General features: G+C 36.1%; 1 protein-coding gene across 3 annotated transcripts in view; it reads left to right on the top strand.

Annotated features, from left to right (window-relative positions):
- Positions 1–23804, top strand: part of CDKL4 (cyclin dependent kinase like 4) — a 54020-nt gene extending 30216 nt beyond the window's left edge. For 2 of the 3 annotated variants that reach the window (XM_074286648.1, XM_074286647.1), the window contains exons 6-11: positions 808–898; positions 1727–1924; positions 4685–4767; positions 10993–11049; positions 19689–19835; positions 23577–23804. In XM_074286648.1, the coding sequence (XP_074142749.1) occupies positions 808–898; positions 1727–1924; positions 4685–4767; positions 10993–11049; positions 19689–19835; positions 23577–23678 (678 nt within the window). In that variant the 3' untranslated portion in view covers positions 23679–23804. Of the gene's footprint in view, positions 1–807; positions 899–1726; positions 1925–4684; positions 4768–10992; positions 11050–18511; positions 18571–19688; positions 19836–23576 lie in introns of all 3 variants that reach the window. The other variant, XR_012485899.1, reaches the window with a different exon arrangement.
- Positions 23805–25011: the final 1207 nt, after the last annotated feature.

Genomic DNA, 25011 nt, shown 5'->3' with positions numbered 1-25011 from the left:
TGACTATTGACCCCACAGAGTACTTCATTCAGAGTATTGCAAAGCAAGTAGCTGCTCTTCAGAAGATAGGCCCATAATAGGATGAGAAAGTATGGCCCACTTCTCCCAGAATAAATTTCTATATTGCTATAGGAGACTCCTACTTTTGCTGTTCTGGTTATTTTATCTATTAGATTATAAATTCTTTGAGGGCAGACTATCTTGGCTTTTTTTTTAATCCCCAGTGCAAAGCACATATTAGATGCTTAATAAATGTTGATTAATTGATTAATTGATATATCACCTGATAAAGCCAGGTAGCCACTGAGTTTTGTGTTATAAGTATATTTTTTGTGATGTAGATATTTTTCCAAATTACTTTGGCCAAATCAGAAACATGTGTTGTATTCACCCTATGCCAAAAGAGAAGTTCAATTTTTAAGTGTACAAGGACTTATCCAGATGGGTAAGTATTTAGTCAGCAAATCACCTTTTATCATATACTTCAGTAAACTTAAGAATAAAAACAAACAGTGCAATGTTCATTTCTTAAGAGTAAAGCTAAGATCACTTTATATAACTAAGATCACAGTTATATAAATCTAAAGATTAACTTTGCTTTCAGCAACCAAGCAGCATTCTGGGTTTTTTCTTCTTGTCAGCAAGGACAAAATAGCCAGGATTATATTTCCTTACGACAAAGGAGTGAAACTTTTCTTTGTTTTTTCCTTCGTTGGACTTGGTTCATCCATTATTGGAAATTCCCAGATGATATTTACCAAGTCCTATTTTAATTCATTCAGAGGATAATGAGATCTCTTCTTACAGTGTATTCACAGGGATGTAAAACCTGAAAACATTCTGATAACAAAACAAGGGATGATCAAGATCTGTGACTTTGGATTTGCTCGACTTCTGAGTAAGTAGTGACATCTTTATATTAAATTATATTCAATCAGTTACATGATAAGATACTAGATAATGCAACATATGCATATATGATATATATAGTATTTGATATATACACATATGTGTGTTTGTTTATATGAATGCATTCATATATATAATATGTAAATGTATATATCCTCATATATGTATGCACATAAGTACTTCATTTTTATATTCATGTGGAATTGTATTCATTTATATAGAGTTTTTACATAATCTTAACATATGAAATGTATTAGGTTAGGAATTGAATGTATATTATAATAAAGAATTTCAATTTTCAAGGAGACAAACATTGGGGGATTAAATATGTACAGATTTAAGTCTATTAAATACTTGCTGAAGAAAGGACTCAAGGGATACAGAGACAGTTTGGTGACATAGTAGGTAAAAAGGACATGGAGTATGAAACCTTTGAGTTCAAATCTCATCTCTAATGCTTACTGACTGTGTGCTTCTGGGCAAGTCAATTAACTGCTGTCTGCCTCAGTTCCCCTGTGTATAAAATGGGGATAATAAAAGCACCTACCTTTCAGGAAAATTGTATGCAGTAAAATAATGGGCTGGTTTAATTCTGAAAATATCCTATACCAGACTGATTCTCTTTTCCTCTCTGATAATTTTCTCTGTGTTAAAGAGGTGCCATCCAAAGTTGGGACATTTAAAAAATAACTCCCCTGAGGTTTTGTGGAACTAGTGAATTAAGTAAATAAACACTTTTAGAATATTATGCTAGGCCAGCTAATAAAACCGTATACTTTGAATTTTATTTTGAATTTGCATTTGATACCTTGTACAGGTCCAGGAGATGCCTATACAGATTATGTTGCTACAAGGTGGTACAGAGCTCCAGAACTTCTGGTAGGAGATACACAATATGGTCCTACAGTAGATGTGTGGGCTGTTGGCTGTGTTTTTGCTGAATTGCTGACTGGCCGGCCCCTCTGGCCTGGAAAATCAGATGTGGACCAACTCTATCTGATCATCAAAACTCTGGGTATGTATAGTATTCTGTGACCTACAGAGATTCTCAAACGTAACTAAAAGAGACAAGATCAAAAAAAAACCTTGCTTTTCTTCCATTACTCTAGTATCTCCAAAGCGTACAATTATTGAGCATAACCATTCAGGATTATAGCCAGAAACCTAAGCTGACTCTTCTCATATGTAGTAATAATTCTTCTCTCCAAGGAATTTCCAGATCACTCTTCAGGTACATCAATTAGTCACAGACCTTAATTTGCAGATACTTCCTGTATCTGGTTGAGATAGGAGCATGGAGATGAATCAACTGGCGAGAAATTGATCTAAGCAAGAAATATCTGATTGGTCAGCAGTTTCTGACCCCTAAATTAAGGCATTTCCTTCCCTCTAACTCCCCACCACCACCACCATTGCCTTAGAGGTTTTTGAGTCTACTTGTATTCGTTGTTCTGTGGTTGCTCCTGAATTCTAAAATAATAACTTGTGATTCAGAGTATGGCTCATCAGAGATTTGCATTATACATAGAAATTGCAAGTTTTTAACTGTAATGTGCACCCCACTGTTTAATCCCATCTTGCTTATTTTTGTGCTGGAGATTATGTCTAAAGACTACTTAGCTTCTTCTGTTACAGCAGGGTCTTAATTGAAAGGTATTACCAAGGGTGTTCTGGAGTCAGCTTGAATGGGCTCCGAGAACTGATTATGAAATTTTCAGTGGGAGCATTTACACCTCAGAAATTGGCAAATGCTACAAGTCTGGGCTTAATTCATTGTTTTGTTGATTATATGAACTTAAGAAAACGATGGAGGAAATGTTTGTTAGTAATGTAAATTATACTTAAATGTGTGTCCTGTGGATGTTTTTCTAGTGAGTTGATTGTTAAACATTTAACAGCCCATTCCTGGGTATTTCTACAAGAGAAATAATATGGCACAGTGAGAATGAATACTACTAGGTACTAAACACTATGCTAAGTACCAAGTTTTGTTGTTAAAGAAATTATCCTCACAATTATCTTATAAGGTAGATGCCATTATTATCTTTATTTTTAAACTTGAAGTTATTGAGACAGAGATTTAGTGTCTAGGATCACACAGCTAGAGAATGTTTGAAGTTGGCTTTGAACTCAGGTCTCTCCTGACACTAAGCTTGATGGTCTATCCACTATACACCAGCTGCTTTTTGTATCTAGAGAGCTAGTCTTTTTTTTTTTTTTGATAATTTATTAATTTTATAATTATAATTTTTGACAGTACATATGCATGGATAATTTTTTTATAACATTATCCCTTGTATTCACTTTTCCAAATTTTCCCCTCCCTTTACTCCCTCCCCTAAATGACAGGCAATCCCATATATATTCAATGTATTACAGTATATCCTAGATACAATATATGTGTGTAAAACCAAATTTCTTATTGTTCGGTAAGAATTGGATTTCGAAGTTATAAGTAACCTGGATAGAAAGACAATAGTGCAAACATTTTACACTTCTTTCTAGAGGGCTAGTCTTGCAGCCAGCAAAATCTGAGTTCATGTCCTGCCGTTTTAACTCTTCGTGACTTCAGCTACATCTCTGAACCTATATAAGTTGCACAGTAGAGAAGACAATCCATACAGTGACTACAGTAATGGAAATGGAAAGAACAAATAACTAAAACTGAATACCATGTAATTACAATAACTGATCTTGACCCCAAGGAAGAGTGAAAAAACATACCTCCTTCCCTTATTTGCAGAGCTGGAACACTGAATATTCTGTCAAAAGATCTCTGATGTATTGATTGGTTTTGCTGAATTGTTTTCCCTCTTTCTTGCCTTTATTCTTTTTACAAGGAATGCTCCCTGGGTAGTGGAGAGGAAATATATCTATTCAGATATGAAAGTGATATGAAAATTAAGCCAACAAACTGGTAGATCCACATGCCTAAGTAATCATAGTTAGGAGCCCCCCTTTCTTCTGCCCCCTCCCTGACAAATGCTGACATAGCAACATAGCACATTTTGCTCCTTAGATTCCTGTTTTCACAGAAGCATCTTTACTATGGGAAGAGCCATATCATTCGAATCTACTGAGATTATATTTGTAAAGTGCTTAGCACGATGTCTGGCACATAGTAGATACTATACAATGGTAACTGTTATCATCATTATTAAAAACCATAGCTATATTAGATACCATTTCTCTCCTATGTATCAAAATCATAGAGGAGAGAATAGGGTTCAGTGGAGGAATTAGGGGAATTTTTATTTCTCTCAAGTTTACTTGCTATCTCATATTACCAAGAGTCCAGTTCTAACCTACAGAGGGTTTTTAAGCCCAGGATTTCCGCTAGACAAGCTTCCTGGATATAGAAGACTTCCCCAAAGTTTCCAGGAGTTGCAGATGGGGCCATATTGAGTAAATAGCACAAAGTGGAATAACTCTTGGGCAGGAGAATTACTTCAGTCTCTTACTGGGGGGGGGGTCTTTCCAGGATGGCCTCTAGAGACTAAGGTACTTGAGGCACACCCATTGTTAGGGTACCTACAGTTTGGAAAATGTGAGGGTGAAACTTATTACAAGCCGTGCTGCTCTGCTCCTTAAGGAGAGAGACAGAGAAACAACAGAGACAGAGTCAGAGGCTTGACGTGTACTTGCCCACACAACTCACACCTGGTTGAGAAATCAGTCCAACATTTCTTTCATATCTGAGCCCTAGGAAGTAAATGTTTAAAACATGCTCTGATTCCTTTACTAATTTTTTTATTCCATTATTAATATTTTGTAGGAAAACTAATTCCGAGACACCAGTCCATCTTTAAAAGCAACCAGTTTTTCCATGGCATAAATCTACCGGAACCAGAAAATATGGTACTGGATCCTATTTGGGGGACTTTATTTTTCATGGGCTTTATCCTTCCATATGTGTATTGTGGAGTGTGTGGCTTTAGGGATGGACAGACACATATCAGCTGTTCTTTGGTTAGATTTTGGGCTCCTGTTTTCCCTATCTCATCAATATGATGACTGACATTTACATACTGACATTAATGCCAGAGAAACTGAGGCAAGATAGAGATTAGAGAGCTTTTAATATTTTATTTGAATTTCTGAGAAGGAGAGATTGTCTGAGGGCAGATAAGAATCCATTTTTCCCTCAGGGCTGAATTGGACTTTCATCTCATAGAATTCAGCATTGAATGTGAGTTTCCAGAGATTCTTTATAGGGAAAGGCAGAGAAGGTGAGGAGGGGTGGTAAAGAGTGTGAAAAGAGGGGTAGTGAGTGGGAATTTCCAAGTATAGACCATCAATCCGATTCTCAAAGGTTTGGGGGTGAGAACCATAAATTCTTGATAACTTAGAAGGATTTAGGAACCAGGATATCCGAAACAGTAGTTCTCCCCCTTATCTGAGATTAAACGTTTATAGTTTATGACCTTAGAGTAGCCAGCCCTAAGTTATATCAGTCCTAATAGTCAGGAAGAGAGGATTGCAAGCAGGGGGATTGAGGCAGAACAATTTAGGGAAACTGAGGCAGAATAAAAAAAGGAAACTGAGGCAGAACAATTTAAGGAAACTGAGGCAGAACAAGAAAAGGAAACTGAGGCAGAACAAGAAAAGGAAATTGTGGCACAACAATGCCAGTTAAAACAGTAAAGAAACCAAAAGAACTTTTATGCAAAAATTCTTGATAGCCCCCTTTTAAACACAATTTGATGTTAAACTAAAACTTGAAAATGCATTTAGCTTTTTAGGGTCAGATAAGCCCTGGACCCCTGTAGTCAGTAAAAGAAAGTATTAGACCAGGATGAAGAGCTGGGTGCTATTGGGATCACAGCTGCTAAATTTAGAGCTGAGAGAGACCCCAGAGGCCTTCTGGTGATCCCCTTTATCTTATAGACCAGCATCTGAGTCTCAAAGGGCTTAAGGGAATTGCCCCAAATCAGTGATGAGCCAGAATCTATACCCAGCGTTTGAGTCCAGACCCAGTACACTTCCCATTGAACTGCATTGCCTTTAGCTATGTGATCTGACATTACCGCCCATCTCCTTCCTATATATGTGTATGTTCATGGTTATTTGTTTTTGGTTCCCCATCAGAATGTGGTCTCTGAGTTTGAAGACCATATTTTTGCCTTTCTTTTTATCTCCAGCACTTAGCATAGTGTCTAGCACGTAATAAGAACTTAAATAAGAACAATCATTTAAGTAATTGACTACCTACTATCTAAGCCTTCTATTTGAATTTTGACTTCAGTTTTTTTATTCAGAAATAATGATACGGCATTTGGGAGGGAGGTATTTAAAGAGGATGAATATGCACAAAACTTTATGGTTAAAATAGGTGAGAAAAATGCTGGAGAAATATTTATATGGCATTGTCATCCAGAAGGCAGGAAGTACTAAAAGAAAGGTTGTGACAAGTAAGCCCAGTTGAGGGCAGTAGAGAACTGTAAGACATTCCTACTTGGGGGCTAACTGAGCTGCAATTAATAGGTATGTACCTGAAAATCTCCATAATACAGGTTTCAAACCATTATTTTCATGTTGTTGCCCTTACATCCAATTTTTTAACATTTAAAATTTTCAATTAATGAAAATCTACCTTTTCTTCCCACCTCTTATCCATGTCCCAATTAAAAAAGAAAGGAAAACAAAACCTTTGTAATAAATGTGTATAATCAAGGAAAAAAAAAGTTCCCTCTTGTTCATTTCTAAATTTGTATTCCGAGTCTACCCCCCACTCTCAAGAGTTTGGTAACATGTTTTCTCATGAGTTTTCTGGAATTGTAGTTGGTCGTTGTACTGATTAGAGTTCTTAAGTCTTACAAAGTTGTTTGCCATGTTGTTGTTATATAAGTTGTTCTCTTGGTTCACTTCACTTTGCATCAGTTCATACAAGTCTTCCCAGGTTTCTCTGAAACTCTTTATCATTTTATAAAAACATAATAGATTTCCATCACAATAATCTCCTATATTTGTTCAACCATTCTCCAATTGGAGGGCACCCTGTTTAGATTACAGTTCTTTGTCACCACACATACAAAAAAGCCTACTACAAATATTTTTGGACATATGAGTAGTTTTCTTCTTTCTTTGATTTCTTTAAAAAGTATTGATACTGATTCTGTAATAATACCATTACCTCAAAATTATATGCTCCTTCATAGTTACATAGTTCTCTCTGTACATAATGCATATGTGTATATATAGATATCTATGTATGTATATATGTGTGTGTGTATTGTATGATTTGAGTTTCACAGCTCATGTAATAAGTCAGGGAGGCATATTAATCAAATATCACATATAAAGAAACTGAGGTTCAAATAAGTTCTCAATTAATTAATATGTTTAAGTTCAAGTATTGAGAACCTATTAAAAAGAAGCTAAGACTTTCCAAGTTGTATCCTTCACCTTTGAGGAAGCCATCAGGGAAAGCCACTCTTCAAGATGGATAATAAACGTGTTCTAACCAGCATGGAAATTTTATACTACATTCTTGCTTTGTACATTTGAAGCAAGAACCAAAGTTGTTTTGACAATCTAATTGGAGGAAAGACTTGTTTATTTGTCTTTTGGTTTTCTCAGGTAATGTGAACAGTTGTTATAACATTGGCAATAGATCTGGCCATAGCTGACACAAAAACCTGGCCAATAAAGGCTCTCTTAAGAACTAAAGTGAGCCCTGTGCAGGCCCTTCAAAAAGTGACTCTGTTGCCAAGGCTTCCATGAGAGTCACTTGCTCTATTGCAGGGCTTTTTAAACTTTTCCACTTATGATTCTTTTGCCTGATAAATTTTTATGTCATCCTAGATATATGAGTTAGGAATGCAAATGAAATATATACTACTTATAAATCATAATTTTGTGACCCCCGCATTTACTTATAGGCTCCATAGAGCTTTTCTAATTCATGACTCAAGCATTGCACCTACTAGCCTTTATTGCCTCTTTTTTTCTATTATACCAGACTCCTCTATGAGAGATTTTTAGAATATAGTTCTTCAACACCTTTTTATTTTTGCATCCAGATAAAAATTTTTTTCCTTTTTAAAAACAAAAAGAAGTGGGAGGGAACTTATTAGAAACTACATGAAACACTTAAAAATAAGTAATCAGAGAAAGCAATGTCTGTGGGGAAAATGTATTGTCCAGGAATGTTTTATTATCTTTAGGGGAAATAAAGCTTTTAACAAGAAAATAAATGTCTTATCCACTATTGGCTTCTTTACTGTGGCAAATGAATGATCATTTAACAAATCACAATTAGTATATTTATCAGACAAGGATTCACAGAGAGCAAGCAAGATTTCTGTTACTCTCATTCATGATGCTGAAGCAAGTACAACATAATAAGCTCTCTTTTTGACATTGATTTTCTATTTTCTTTCAAGTTAAAGTTTGGTGATTGTCTTTAAAGCATTAATGGTCTGGAATTTGCCTGGAGAAAGTACTTTTATTCAGAAGCAGTACATTTGACTAACAGCTTCTGAAACTCTGGGTCAAGACCCTGTGTGGGGTCTTATAACTGAATATGGAGGTTATGAAATTATGATTTGTTATCAGTAAATGTTTGATTTGTATACTTCTTTTATATATCTCTATGCCTGGGGTCGTGTAAAAATTTCTTGGGTGAGAAGGGAATGGAAAAAGTTTAAGAAGTTCTGGACTAGAGTATTCCAGATATAGGAGAATTTCATTCTTTAGGTTTCAGTCTGAAACCCAATGCCAATCTGGTCTAATCACAATCTGGATCAATCACAGCTTTAAAATTATATGCATGAGGCCCTACAATCAGGATGGCCCCAAAATCAAGTCCAGACTCAGACACTGGCTAGCTTTGTGACCTTGAACAAGGCACTTAACCCCAATTGCCTCCAAAAGAAGAGGTTTATTTGAATGAAATTCTAAACAGTAATTATTATAACATATTTCCATAACACAAAAGGCAGCATGTCATAGAGGATAGAAAACTGATCTCTGAATCAAGAAGACTACTTCATTTCCCACCTCTGATATTTACTGACTGTGGATGGAAGACAATACACTCAACCTCTCAGGGCCACAGACAACTCTCTGAGACTATAAATTGTGGAGGAGGTGCCAACTGGTATTGGTAGAGGGAATTTCAGTTCTATAGAACAATGAAAACAGTTAATCCCTATCAAATCAACAACACTGCTTTTTAGTTACAGTGAGTTTTCCTACATCAAAGGGTCGAGGGGAGGAAAGCTCTTTGTAAACTGTAAAGCACTATGTAAATTGACCATGTGATCCTCACAGCAATGTCAGACAGGTGATTTAGATCAATTGCAATAGACTTGTGATGGAGACAGCCATCTACCTTCAGAGAGAATTATGAAGACTGAATGTGGATCACAACATAGTATTTTCATCTTTTTATTGTTATCTGTTTGTTTGTTTTTTTCTTACTTATTTTCCCTCTTTTGACCTGATTTTTTTGTGTAGCATGATAAATATTGAAATATTTATAGAATAATTAGACAGGTTTAACCTATACTGGATTATTTGCTGTCTAGGGCAGGGGATGAGGGGAAGGGAGGGAGAAAATTTTGGAACACAAAATTTTGCAAAGACAAATGCTGAAAGCTACCCTTGAATGTATTTTGAAAATAAAAAGCTATTTTTTTAAAGGAAAATATTATGTTGTGATTCACATTCAGTCCCCATAGCCTCTTTCTGGATGCAGATGGTTCTCTCCATCACAAAATTATTGGGATTGCCTTGAAGGACCTCATTTTGAAAAGAGCCAAGTTCATCACAGTTGATTATCACATAATCTTGTTGCCATATACAATGTTCTCTTGTTTCTACTCACTTTACTTAGCATCAGTTCATGCAAGTCTCTCCAGGCCTTCCTGAAATAATCCTACTGATCATTTTTATAGAAGAATATTCTATTACATTCATATACCATAACTTATTCAGTCATTCCCCAACTGATGAGAATCTACTCAATAAGAATCTTGAATCTTAGAGAAATGAAATGAGTTGCCCAGAGTTACATCTAATAAAGACCTGAACTTGGGTCTTTTGGCTCCAAGTGTTCTTTCCATCATAGCTTGTGACCTCTTTCAGAAATAATCTGAAAATCTAAGTCTTAGTGGGGCCAAGAAATCATCTTTTGTGATAGATGTCCAGACAACGGCCCAAGTTTATGGACACCCAAAATGGATAACCTTTGCTTACTTTGTTCTAATTACTTGAGAAGTAACAAGTGACAGTTTTGTTTATCTTGATAACATATTTCAAATACTTTATTCTGTTTCTCATAAAAATTTCAATTATGTTGGCTTTGAATGTGACATTTAAATGAGAATTTTTCTGAACCTCAGTTTCCCCACTTGTAAAATAGGAATGATATGTCTATTTCACAGAAATGTTGTAAAACTCAAATGAGATATGTATTTAGAGGATTTGATAATGAAGAAGTGCATGATCTAACTGACATTAGTAATAACAATGGCTAGCATTTATTGGTTACCTCTTTAAGGTTTGTAAAGCATTTTTGATCCTCACAACTAAACTTAGGAACTAGGTTCTGGTATTATATTCATTTTGCAGATATGGAAACAGAGGCAAAAAGCAGTTAAGTGGATTGTCCTGGTCTACAACTAGATTTAAATTCAGTATTGGTGTTTCATGCTATAGAATGATTTTAGAGGCAAGGAAAGCCCACATTAATCCAGAATGACTTAATGAGCTAGCAGTATAATTGGTAAACTAGAGAACAGAACTCAAGTTAGAGAAATGCCTTCTACTAGGGACAGCTGGGTGGTATAGTAGATAGAATACTAGCCCTGAAGTCAGGAGGACCTGAGTTCAAATTTGACCTCAGACATTTAATACTTCCTATCTGTGTGACCCTGGTTAAGTCTCTTAACCCCAATTACTTCAGCAAAATAAATAAATAGATAAAAATTAAATGCCTTCTAGTACTGAGTTTTCTAGTATAAACTGAGGTGAATTTTGTAAATCAGATTAAATAAAAGCTATTTGTTATCTGCTGTACTAGTCTCCAGCTATCATGATTTTGTTTATATCATTGACATTTCTTTGTTTTTTCTCTAGGAAACACTTGAGGAAAAATTTCCTCAAACTCCTCCAGTGGCTTTGAACTTCATGAAGGTACTTTAGAGATTCTATTATAGCTATGACTGATAGATTCAATAGCAACTTTTATGAAGCACTACAATGCTTACCTCTTTGCCTCTAAGGCTGACAGATTACAGCATATATGCCAATAAGTAAATTTGGAGTAATCTAGAAGGGTGATGGCGTGTACCAGCAACTGGGAGGAACAGAAAAAAGCCACCTTCTATAAGAGGGGGCAAACAAGCTAAGTGTAAAAAGAAGGGCAGGATTTTTCTAGGAATGGAGAGAATGAGTTCCAGGTATGGTGCAAAGGTATAGAGAAGGTAGGTGGCTTAATTATAAAGAACAGATAGGAGGCCAGTGTGCCTAGAACTCAGAGTGTGTGATGGGGGATATTATGAAATGTTTAGAAAGGTAGGTGGGAGTGGGATGGTGGAGGATTTTAAGTGTCAGTATTTTATCATGAAACCACATTAGATTTTTTTTAAAGGGAGTGATATAATCAGATGTGTGTTTTGGAATATTAATTTGGCAGCTGTGTGGAGGTTGGATTGGAGTAGGGAGAGACTTGAGTAGGGGGACCAATTAGAAGGTTATTTCAATAGTCCAGCAGAGGGACTATGAAGTCTGAGCTTGTATTGTGACAGTCTGAGTGGACAGAAGGAGAAATATAGAAGGGATGATATGAAGATGGTGAGATTTAACAGTGAATTTTTCAGTGGATATAGGGGATGAAACAGAGACAGACAGACGAGAGAGAGGGAAAAAAGGGAGGAAAGAGGGAGAGGAGGAAGGGAGAGGAAAGAGGGAAAGAGAGACAGAGAGAGAGGGGAAGGGGGGGAGGGAGAGAGAAATAAAGAATGATATCAAGGTCATGATCCCAAGTTGTTGCTGCTGCTGCTGCTGCTGCTGTTGTTGTTGTTGTTGTTGTTGTTGTTGTTGTTGTTGTTGTTGTTGTTGTTGTTTGTGCTTTGTTCTCGAAGATGACCCTGACATGCAAGTGAATTGGATTTAAATGAGGGAGGGCTGTGCAAGGTTACCTGCCTCACTTTCCCTTCCAGAGCCATTTGGCTCTAATGGCAAGATACAGATCTTGAGCCACTATACACTTGAGATAGTCCTGAATGAAATGTGAGATTTTGCCCTTTTTAAGCTAAGTCTTCAGCAGGTCTCAATTTGACTGAGGCTGCACTCACACAATGATTAAAGCTAGGTAGCAATTGAGGCAAAGAATATCCTCCTTTTCCTAGTCCCCCCAAAATTCCCCTGGGAGGGGAAGACCTTCAAAGTTTCTGACCAAAGAAAAAATGACTTCTATATATATTCAATCGGAGTCAATCAGGACCCAAACAATGATCCTGGTTTACTGAGAGGATAGTAATACCCATGGCAATAATAGAGAAGTTCAAAAGAAGAGTTTTGGAGAAAAAACAATGAATTGAGTTTGACATCCAATTCGAGATGTCCAAGAGGCAGTTGGAATTATGTGACTGTAGCTCAACAGACAGTCTAGGACTGGGTGTAAAGAGATGATATTGAACCCATAAAAGTTGATGAGATCACAAAGTAATATAATATGAAAAAATAGGCTCCAGGAAAGAGCATATCTGACATAGATGGAGAATCAGAAGACAGAAGGAGTGAACAGAGAGGTAGAAGAAAATCCACCAGGGGAATGTCATGAAAGCCTAGAGAAGAGAAAGTATACTTGAGAAGAACATGATGAATAGTGTCATATGCTGCTGAGAGATCAAAAAGGATCAACACTGATTAAAGTTCATTGGAATTGCCAATTAATAGGTCATTGGTGACTTTAGAGAGATCACTTTCAGCATCACAATGAGACTGAATTTCATCTCAACTTATATTGAGCTTGCAGTTCATTAAAACTTCATTTTAAGACAAACTATTACTGTCTAGCTATACTTGCCATATCTTGTACTAGTGTGATTTTTTTAATCAAGTGTAAGACTTTTCATTTGTCTTTCTAAAATTTTATTTTATTATCTGTGGTCCAGTATTCTAACCTGGGAATTTTTTTTTGAATCTTGATTCTCTTCCATTATATTAGCTATGGCTCCTTGCATTCTGTCATTTACCAGTTTGATAAGTATGCCTTTATCCAAATTACTAATAAAAATATTAAACAGCAAAGGACCATGCACAGATTTCTGGAGCTCTCTACTGGAGCTTTTCTTAAAACTTGACATAGAACTACTATTGACTTTTCTTGGGTTTAGCCATTCAACCAGTTACAAGTCCCACATCTTTTCAAGTTTCCCAATAGAATACTATATCTTTGTCAAATGCTTGACTAAACTCCAGGTCTGATTCTATTCAATTTAAACATTAAGAACCTACCATGTGCAAAGTACTATGTTAAACTATTGGAGATACAAAGGCAAAACAATAAATCTTCCCTTTGGTGCTAATGATTTAATAAATGTCAGAGAAGATTTGGCTTGAATGATGTCTTCTTGAAGTCATAGTGGAAAAAAAAGAAATTATACTGTTTTTTTGTGATTGCAGCTTCCTTTTCTAGATATAAAGTAGCCATCCCTTTAATTATACTTCCTTTATACTATTTTATTTCTTTTGAATAAGATATATATCATTTTTAAAGGCATATCCTCAAGTTGTTGAAAAACTGCTTTATACAATGAAGTTAAGGTGAAAATCAGAATTTTATCAAGAGAAAGCTAAGTCCAGAATCAGTGAGATTAATGTCAATAATAAAAGACTAAATAAGGCATCCAGACTATTATAGTATTTGTTATTTATTACTATTACAGGCAGTTAGATAGCCTAGTAAATAGTAAAATCAAGAGACCTGAACTCAAATCCAGCCTTAATTAAGAACTTACTACGACCCCAAGCAAGTCACTATCTGCCTTAGATTGCTCAACTTTAAAATGAGGATAATAATAGTACCTACTTCCTGAGTTATAGAGAGGATCAACTGAGATATTTTAGCACAGTGCTTGACATACAGTAGGCACTTAATAAATGCCTATTGCTTTCCTTCCACAAATTGAACCATAAGCATCTAGAGAATTAAAAAAAAATCTTTTTGTTATTGTATCTACCCTCAGGATGTAGCAACCCTGTTTTGGGGTCTCATAAAGAATAACTCTAAACCTCTAGAATATCCTGTGAAAAACTGATACAAAATCTTCTATCTGGTGGCCTGGGACAGATGAGAAAATAGGTGATGCTTTTTGACCATCGGGGCGAAATCTAGAATCAACTGGTCAAGTAATGAGGGATTTCTGAGCCTACTACTCTTAGTCCCTCTTTATCGATGATCATCATAGACTGTCATTAACTTACACGATGTGTTCCTACCACTCACTTCTCAGTTTATGACATGCTTTTGAATAACATTTTTTTAGGCTTGGAAGTCAGTCATGTGTCATTCATCCACTACCAACAGACCAATGAGTAAGAAAAGAGGTCAAATCACATCTTGGAATAATATCTTCACTGTTGTGTAACATATTAGCTGGATAATTAAAAAATGTGGACCACCACATTTACATGTAACAGTCTGGTCCAGTCCTTTGAACAAAATAACTTTTCTTTTACTTGTAGTGGTATTTCCCTATCTTTACTTCATTCAAGTCAGTCATTCTATAGCTAAAGAGTAAAGCCCTACCTTTAAAGGAATTCAGCCAAAGCTGCATCCATAAGATCCTATCAAACACTGAAGGATGTGGATGTAGGAGAGCCAGGACCATCCCTATATGCAGTATTTTTGCTTTACCCAACTATTGGAAATTATATAGTTATTTCATTGAGACTTTATCATTACAATATGCAGGATGTGGTCCTCATTTCAGTTAACAAGAAATACCCAGTTTTCAATTATTCCTCCACTTTTAGCTCCTCTAAGCTTGATAATTCATATCTATAAGTGGTCCTTCTCTAACCTCACCTCATCCCTAATTTCACTTATCCTTATTCTATCCAGAAAGACAAAAATGACTTAGAAGTTCAAAAATTCAGGGCAAGTCATTAAATTCTTAAACATTCTAGGTAACTAAAGCTGTAAACTACAGAGAAGGTGAGGACCTGCATTGGTAGAAGGTGTTTTCTCATCTGGAGTTCCCCATCCCAGTGAACTCACAGACTTTGTCTGTCCCTCTTCCTACAGGGCCAAATTTGAAGGGCTTTCATCTCGATGTTTCAAGCTTTGTATTTGTTTAGGTGGAGCATGGTGCATAGAGTGCTCGGTCTTGAGCCAGGAAGATTCATCTTCCTGAGTTCAAATCCAGCCTCAGACATTTAGTAGCTGGATAAGTCACTAAATGAAGAAATGATAAAGTCACTAAATGACTATGATGGTCTGCCTCGGTTTCTTGAACTGTAAAATGGGGATATTAATAGCAGCTACCTCCCAGGATTGTTGTAAGGAATGAGATAATATTTGTAAAAACCCTGGTACCTAGTAAATGTTATAATGTTTATACTCTTCCCTTACCCTAATTTAAAAAAACAACAACAACAACCAACAAAAAACTACTGGGAAAGGCTAGTTGATTCCTTATCAAAAGGAATTAAGTCCATTATCACTAAGTGAGTACCCTTTACTGTAAGCTCCATTTAGAAGATGGAATAAACTAAGTGGCAATAGAATTGCAGAAATAAAAGCCCATGATTATATTTCAGTTTCTGTTAGAATCACTCCTTTTCCATGTGGGCGGGCATAGGGTGATTTCAGCAAGAGCCTAAAGCCTTCTGCATTGGGGCCTGCTGTCTTCATTTGTCTTCAGCTTCTAGCCACCGCCTTTGCCCTTACCTTCTCTGAACCCAACCACCTTAACTGCTGTCCTAGCTGACCTCAGCTGCCTGGGAAAACGAGGAGGAGATTCCCAGACTTCCCAGGAGTGGTTCCTTATCTCCTCCAGCCCCCTCCCATTTTGTGAGGACAGGAGGCATGACAACCTGGGACCATGACAGAAGCAGTTAAAAATTACTGTCTTTTCAAGGGCTTTTTAAAGAAAGTTTTTATTTTCCTTAGAAAATCATTCAAGATCTTCTAGCATACCTTTAAATCTGCTTTATACTTAAATCTATTCCTAAATGTATTTGTGTGGTGTTTTTTCTAATGTGTACTACTGTACTCAAATCCCTAAAAATGTGAAAAAGATAATCTAAATTTGATCTACAGGTCTACAGACTTCCAATGGCTATTGATATATTCCAGAGAGTTTACGAACTTGGAATGGAAACATATTTCATTTTTATTTTCGCTACCCTCAAATTGAAATTTAGCTTTTCCTTTAAGTATTTTAAAACATTTTTCTGAAAAGGGGTCTATTGGCCTCCTCAGACTACCAAAGGGGGATCCATGACAAAAAAAAAAAAAAAAGCTGGGTAAGGAGAGGAGGAAGCAAGTGAGACAAAAGCATGTATTAGGTAAGTGCTATGTCAAGATATAATGTGTTATATAGTGCCAAGATTTAGTGTGGTTGATCCTCTCTATCTGGGATGGAGAGTCTTTTGTTTTTCCTCCTAAGAGGAGGTATTGATTTCAGGAAAATAAATAAAATCATAAACAAAAAGTAACTTTATTTCATTCACTCACCTACCCAGGAATAAATATGATATACTTGATATAAATATAATAATAATAGCTAATATTTATGTAGCACTTACTATATGCCAGGCACTATGCTAAATCTTTTACAATTATTATCTCAATCCTCACAACAACTCTATTAGGGGAATGCTATTATTATTCCCATTTTATAGATGAGGAAACTGAAGGAAGCAAAGCCTAGTGATTTGCTCAGGGTCCCACAATAAGTGTAACTGAGGATGGATTTGAACTTAGGTTTTCTTGACTCTAGGTCCAATGCTCTATCCAAGCATTCCCTACCTACACTTCATATGTGTGTGTGTGTGTGTGTGTGTGTGTGTGTGTGTATGTATACATATGTGTATATATATATATATATATATATATATATATATATATATATATAGTTATAGTTAGGTATTAAAATAATGTATTGCTAAATATTTCCAAAATATTGGAAATACAATGTATAAATATGAATGTCCTTGTGCACTTTAAAAATTAAGAATAGTGAACCTAAAATTCTATTCACTAGATGTAATACAAGATAAAAATATTTCAGATCTGTGACATGATCAGTTTAAAAAAAAAAGAAAGGGAGGAGGGTGGGAGAGGTGATAAGAGAGAAGCAGAGTGAAAGAAACCAAAAGGATGTCAGTGCAGAGATGAGGTGGAGAGTGTGGGAAGTCAGAACACAGGGGGCGTGTGAGCACAGTCCCAAGAAGAGCCTTCACAGCCTTCCCCTGCAATGGGACTGCAATGGGGAATGAAGTCACATCCTTTGTAACACAGAGAAAAAGCCTAGTGAAGGGGGAGTGCATAGAGAGACCTGGCCAGCCTCCTAAGAACTGGTCTGCAGCAGCACCGTGTTGGTGCATGGCTGAGTACTTTCCCTTTGCTCTCTGTGTTTGTGGGGACCCATCTGGATGTCAGTCCTCTGGAAGAAGAGGGCAGATTAGAATGGAGGGCATGTGGACCTCCCCTGGGGGGAAAGATAGAGCCACATTTATGTGGTTGTGCCCTTCATGAGCCCACACACGGGTCATACAAGAAGAGGGAGTTGAGCTAGGATGAGTAATATCTCTGATTCAGTCTCAGAGCTATATCTCTGAATTTGCCAGCTGAATTCATTTTCCTGTTTCCAGAAACAAAAGTGGGATGTAACAGAGAAAGAGAAAAAGACAGAGAAGAGGTCCACATGACTGGGAGCTGAAGCCCTCATATCTATGGGACAAGGGAGCCAAAGGTCACAAAAGCAGGCTTTAGAGAATAGTCATTGTGAGAGTGGGTAGCAGGGACAGCTAGGGGGTGCAGTGGATAGCCCAATGGCCCTGAAGTCAGGAGGACTCAGTTCAAATCTGGCCTCAGCCAGTAGCTGGTGTGATTCTAGTCACGTTGCCCTAATTGCTCCCTCCCCAACCCCCCCTCCCAAACAGTATTGCTGGTATTAGGGAGGTTTGGCAGCAGGTCAAGGAGACTATGGCCCTTCATGACCTACTAGCAGTAAACAGACCCACAGATGTGCATCACATGTGCAGCTCAAGGATAAAACTTTAGTTCGTGAAAAGGCTTGATTGAAGTGATACATAAGTCAAGCTTGTATGAGGTAAGCATCCAAGATGGGAATTCAGACATAGAGCAGGACAAGAAAGGGACCTAGTTACTGGAACTGGGTTACAAGATGGATGAGATCATGGCAGAATAAGACAAGAATACTAGAACCATGGCCCGAGATTATATTGCAATGAGGTGGTACAGTGGATAGGGTGCTATATCTGCAGCCAGGAATACCTGAGCTCAGACAGGGCTTCGAACACTTGGGCTGTCATTGGCTGGTCGGCATCAACTCACACCATGGAGGGTCTTATTGTATTAGGGCCAAACCCACACTTTTTTTTTTTTTTTAAATCATAGGAAGCCTTATCTACAGTAACCTAGACAGACTGAAATCCAAAGCAGTCTCAAATCTAAAGGTTCAACTTTTTCTTTTATCTTCCTGATCCCATATTATAAGCAGAATTTATTGATTGATTCTAGTTTCAAGTTATATGCCTCTCAGAGTTGTTTTTAAGGAAAGTAGTTTGTAAAACTTAAACTGTCCCATAAATGTGAGTTGTTAACTGTTGTTTTGTTAATTACAAGGAAGAAAAATTCCTTAAGGGGGACATAAGATATTTTGGGTCTTGGACTCCTTTGGAAGTCTGTGAAATTAATGTTTTTAAGTAATTGGAGAAAATGTTAAATTTCAGTCAGAGATTAGGAAAAATAAGGATGTAATCCCCATACCACCCCACTAATCCAAAGCCAGAGATTCTCTAAAATCTGACTATAGTGTTAAGAACCCTTTTCTAGAGACTCTTCTCTCTAGACATCTGTGATATTGTTCTCTCTCTATTCTCTTCTTTTCTGTCTCATTTGTTTGCTCTTTATCGAGGTCATGAATCCTAAGCATTAGGGTCCCCCAAAACTCTGTTCAGAGCCATATTACCTTTTCTCTGCATTTTATCTTACCTGATGATCATCAGCTCCCATGGGCTGAGTAAAAACATTGCAAGAACCCCATGCTTTAAACTGTTTGCTTTGGAGGAGTATAGGAAGGAGAATGTAATTATTTCATGAGTTGGTAAAAACGTACTGGATGTTCTTCCTTTGTTAACTCTAAAGTCAACATTTTGAAGTTCTCTAAAGCCTAGTTTTAGTAAGATTGAAAGCTTTACTTCCATTTTATAAATACAGAATAATCCTATAGCCCTGAGCAAAACCCTCCTAATAGATGTTTTGTTCTACCACATGCATGAGCTAATTCCAAGTTTCCTCCTTAATTTTACCTCCTGGCTTCACTGGCTCTCTTTAAGTCCTAACTGAAGTCCCATCTTTTATATAGAGCCTTTCCCATCTTGTATATAGCTTGCTTTGTATATATTTGTTTGCATGTTTTCTCCCCCATTAGACTGTAAGCTCCTTGAAAACAAGACACCTATCTATCTTATAGTTGTTTAATAAATGTTGATTGATTGACTGCAAACAATAACACAACAGAGCTTTCTCTTACCTTTCCTTTTTTTTTTTTTTATTTTCTATTCTTCCAAAGAGTTGCTTGAAGATGAATCCAGATGATAGACTAAATTGTGCACAGCTCTTAGAGAGCCCTTATTTTGAGTCTTTTCGAGAAAGTCAAGTTAAAAGAAAATCACGTAATGAAGGAAAGAACAGAAGACGATCACAAGTACCTACCCAGGTCTGTAAAGATAAAACACTACTTAATTTCTGAATCTTCATTTTCCCTTCCCTTCAAAACAGCATAAATCAGGAATTTTTCTGAATATCACTTTAATGTAGATTCCTAGCTCCATGAGATGATGGTTAAAGGAGTGCTAACCCAGTACCAGCCCCTGAAAAAAGGCTTGCCAAAAGGATGCTTAATTATCTGCTTCCTAATATTGAGTATATGTAATAAACTGGAAGAATTCACTCTTCAAAGACAAAACAGATACCAATTCTAGTTCGAAACACGTACATATAACATAAGAGTATTGTACACCTTTAGATATTCCACAAGTAAGATCATGTCCCCAAAGCTCCTCCATATAGTAACAGCCTGGTGATACAATGGTTGGTTGCTATCCTTCATTCTCAGAGAGGACCAAAATGAAATCACTATGTTATACAGTGTGTTGGACTATGGCTGATGAGACCTGTGTGAGTTGGGAATGCTCTGCCACATGTTGGACACAAATAGTTCCTATGAACATTTAGGACAGTTTCTCTAATTTTGCACATTTCACATTTCTTTTAGATTAATTCAATTCTGCTTTATTCATAGAGCAGAGTACCTTCTCTGATGAAGGTATGGCATGTAAGGGAGTCCTGTGCCAGTGTCTACCATGTCATATAATGGATTCTAAATTTCTTGAGAGATCTTGAGAATGTCCTTGTACTGCTTTTTCTGGCCACCTTATAAATACTTGTCCTGTGTGAGTTCTCCATAAAGTATAGATATATAGAGATAGATAGATAGGTTTGATAAGTGTACATTTGGCATTCAAACAATATGGCCATCCAACTGAGTTGTGCTCTCTGCAGCAGAGTTGGAATGCTTGATACAATAGGGCTGGGTTCAAACCTAAGACCAATAAAAAGGGATGATCCTATACCAGTATAGTTCCAGGAGAGGAAAAGGAAACTCTGTTCTCCCTCTTAGAGATGGCTGGCCCAGAATGCTGGCTTCCCCTAGCTGTACTGTAGAGGCAAGTTCAAATTCTAACTGTATACAAAGAATTCAAATCAATAATAATAAGCTAGCACTTTATAGAGTTTTAAGATATGGAAAGCTCTTTGTACACATTTTGTGTGTAAGGCATTGGAAACTCACTACAATACTGTGAGGTAAGTGCTATCTTCGTTGTACAGATGAGGAACCTGAGGCACTAAGAAGCTAAATGATTTCCCCAGGATCATATGGCTAATAAGGGTCTGAGGCAGGATCTGAACTCAGGTCATCCTGTCCTCTACCTACTGAATCACCCAAAATTATGCCTCTCCAGGTCTAAATCTATTAACTTATGATTCTGTTATATAACAAGAAACGCTAGTAGATATAAAAATTTTGGTCTCATAAGTTTTAAAATTTGCTAAAGAGGATTTTGATCATACAAATATTTCACTGAGAACTGATATTCCAACTGGCATTTGCTTATCTTCCATTATATTATGTGGATTTTGATGATTTCACTTTTCATTCACATGAATACTACAATTAAAAGAGAAGAGAAAGGAAGAGAGCAGATGAATCAATCTGACTTCTTGAAAGTAGCTCTGGGTGTAAAAGTTCAGACTAATGAAGAAAATTATAATTTCACATTATCTACTGATTGTGATCCAAAAGCCATTTCTGGATAGGTAAAAATAAGCTCTTTTAACCTTTTCTATAAAGCTGCCATCCTGGGTTCCACTGGTTTTTGCTCAGTGCCTTTAAGTCAAAAAACAAGAAGTGGATGACTATTTAAAGTCACCTGGAGCCTTACACATAGGCTATATTGTTTTTATATTTTGAGTTCACAGATTCAAATGAATTCAGATTCTTGATCTGTAACTAATACACATAGGTGTGGCTTTGTAAATAATTCACCTGTATGCTTATTTAAGGTGAATAAATCACCTATAGAATTATATATAAAATATATATTAGTTATGTAATATATGTGAACATATTTTATATTGAGCATAATGCAAATACAGTTACTATATTACATGTAATTATGAATTATTAGCAAAGACATTTAAGAGTTTATATGTATGTGCATATGTATAAATATATATATCACTTAGGGTTTTATATATGTGTGCATATATACAAATATGTGTGTATGTATCAGTACTTCATATGTATGTAGATAAGTATAAATATGTGTATATAATATTTATTTATATTTGTATAACAAATGTATATATATATATGTATTTAGAAAAGGCATCTGGTAGATAAAAGAAGCAGACTTGAATTTAGAATGACTTGGGTTTGAAGTCTTGAACACCAGCTATATGATCATGGGAAAATCTTTTAACATCTCGGTGCCCGAGGACATTTTCTTTAAACAATACATTACAGAGTTGTTTATCTATATAATGGGAGGAAATCTTTACATCTAAAATATAGGTCAAGATCAAAGAAGATAGATTTAAAGATAGGGATAGATAGATTAGTTAGCTAGCTAGCTAATCCATAGTTTGATACATACATAGATACATAGATACATAGGCAAATGACAACCTGTAAGTAGCAGATAGCTGATACAGAAAGATACATGATAGTTGATAAATAACTGATAGAGACAGATGACTTGATTGATAGATAAATGGAAGATAGCTGGTAAATAGAAAATAGAGTGAGAAATATTTAAAATACTTTATGAATGCTGGGCTAAAGATTTTATTAAAAGCAAATATTATTGAACTGGAAAAATCTAAAGAAGGTCCTTTGATGATTCTCTCAATAATTTAAAAGGTAACATTTATACAGTACTTTAAGATTTATAAAGCACTTTACACATTTATCCTCACAACAACTCTAGGAAGGAGGTGTTATCAATATCCCCATTTTATACACTGAGGAAACTGAGGCTAAGAAAAGGAAAGTGACCACTCAGGGCCATTCTGCTAATAAATATCTGAGGTTAAACCTGAACTCAGGTTTTTCTGATTCCAGATCTAACCCTCTTTCCACTGTACCATTAGCTGTCTCTAGGAGGTGAAGATACCCACATTTCCAAAGAGTAAAAAGCAAATAGGTGAAATAATTTCTTTCCAAAATGTGTCAGGTATTTTCCTATGTCACTTAGTACCACAAACATTTATTGATTATTTCCTATGTGCAGAGCCTTGTGCTGGGTGCCAAGGGAGACAAAAAAATGATAATTAAGACATGGTCCTTTTCTTTAGGGAAATTATAGTCTTTCATGGGAAATATGTACATCATAGAAAGGTACATCATAGAAAAGAGAGTATTATAAATGCAGAAGAGAGGCACCAACTAACCAAGTACAGTACTCTCAGAGTTCATTCCTATCAGGAGAGGATTCGTGGGAGGAATGGCAGTTGGACCGAGCCTTGAAGGAGGAGTGAGGGTGGGAAGTAGGTTTCAAGAGGTCCAGATGGAAGAGATAACATTTGAAGTGTAATCGTACTGTGAACAAAGACATAGAGAAAACCTGCAACATGTTCTGAGGATGGTCGGGTATTCTGAAATGTGTATAATAAGCTAGATCTTGGTACAAACATACAAAGTGGTCTAAGTAAAAAATCCAAACGGTCTAAATTTCAAAGGTATCAGCTCTTAGCTGTGACTTGGCTTGATTCTGAGCTTCAGGTCTGTTAACACCCTCTCCCCCTGTGCATTCTCTTCTTAGACTTTTAGGCGTATAGTGGTGCAAGTAAAGATTCTTTTTCAATTTCCTGTATTTTTGTCTCATTCTGCTATTAGAATCAGCTGTTGCCTCTCATACCGGGAAGCCACAACACCCCCACACCTGATGGAAGAAGACAGGTCCTCCAATTAAAATTTGATCATCTTCCAAACATTTAAGAAAACTTTCAAGTGAAAAGCAATTTAACATGTACAAAATTCTCTATGCTCTAAAGAGGAATTCTCAGTGTTTCAAATGCAAATAAGCCATGCGAAAATTAAGATGCCTTCTGGGCTTACTCTGATCATTGTTGATTCCTTTCCATTTTTTTTTCCTTCAAATGCCAACTTTTATATTTTCTTTATGTAATAAAGCCTGGTGCTTCACTCCAAAAGGGGCCACTTGCAGAAAGCATCAGAGCAGGCCCTGTCATAGCAATTTATACTGAGAATTTGTGGGAGGTTCCTTTGATTTCTTAAAAGGGTTTATGAATATTATCTCCTTATAATTAGCCACATATTGTCTTTAAAATATCCTAAATCATCTGCTTCAGCAAGGGGTCGTATTAGTTTTGACATTTTATTAATGCATTTGGGTTTTTTTTTAAAAACAACTTTGTCACTTCCCAATGTCTCATCCACATTACTCTACTTTATAAATAGAATAACAACAATCAGTTAAGTAAAATTACCTTACAGAACAGGAAGTCTTAACCTTTTTTTTTTTTTTTCATGCATCCCATAGTCAGTCTAGTGAAGGCTAGACACCATCTCAAAATGATAATTTTATTTATTTATTATTATTATTATTATTTTTTTTTTTTGCTGAGGGTGATTGGATGACTTGCCCAAGGTCACACAGCTAGGAAGTGTTAAGTGTCTGACACCAGATTTGAACTCGGGTCCTTCTGACTTCAGGGCTGGTACTCTATCCACTATGCCACTTAGCTGCCCAAAAATGATCATTTTAAATATATAAAATACATAGGAAAATTCAATAATATTGGATACATTTATCAAAAAAAAATTAATCTAAATCCCCATGTTACTAAGCACCTTGCTATACAGCAACCACAACTGCATGATTATTTAACAGTTCACATCCTAATGCCCACCTCTCTCATGAGAAGATCAAGTATACTCCCCAAGCTGTCCTCTGGAACAGATATTGATCATTGCATTTGACCAGAATTCTTTGATTTTAGTGTTGTTTCATGTTTTGTTATTGTTATTATTAGTAATTTCATTTGTTTTATTATCGTCATTCTGTACATTATTCTCCTAATTCTCATTTCTTTGCTCTGAAGCACGTCCATATTTCCATGATTCCTCCTGTTTGTGATTCCTTATAGAATCGCAATTTTCCACAATATTAATATATTGAAGTTTGTTCAGCCACAGTGGATAGATATTTTCTAACATTGGGATATATACCCAATATTACAATCTATTTTGGGTCAAAGAGGATGAGTAGGTCAGTAACTTTTCTTTAATAATCCCAAATTGTTTCTCA

This window comes from Sminthopsis crassicaudata, chromosome 2, assembly GCF_048593235.1.
Source record: "Sminthopsis crassicaudata isolate SCR6 chromosome 2, ASM4859323v1, whole genome shotgun sequence".
Taxonomy (NCBI): Eukaryota; Metazoa; Chordata; class Mammalia; order Dasyuromorphia; family Dasyuridae; genus Sminthopsis; species Sminthopsis crassicaudata.
This window is presented reverse-complemented; position numbering and strand designations above follow the sequence as displayed.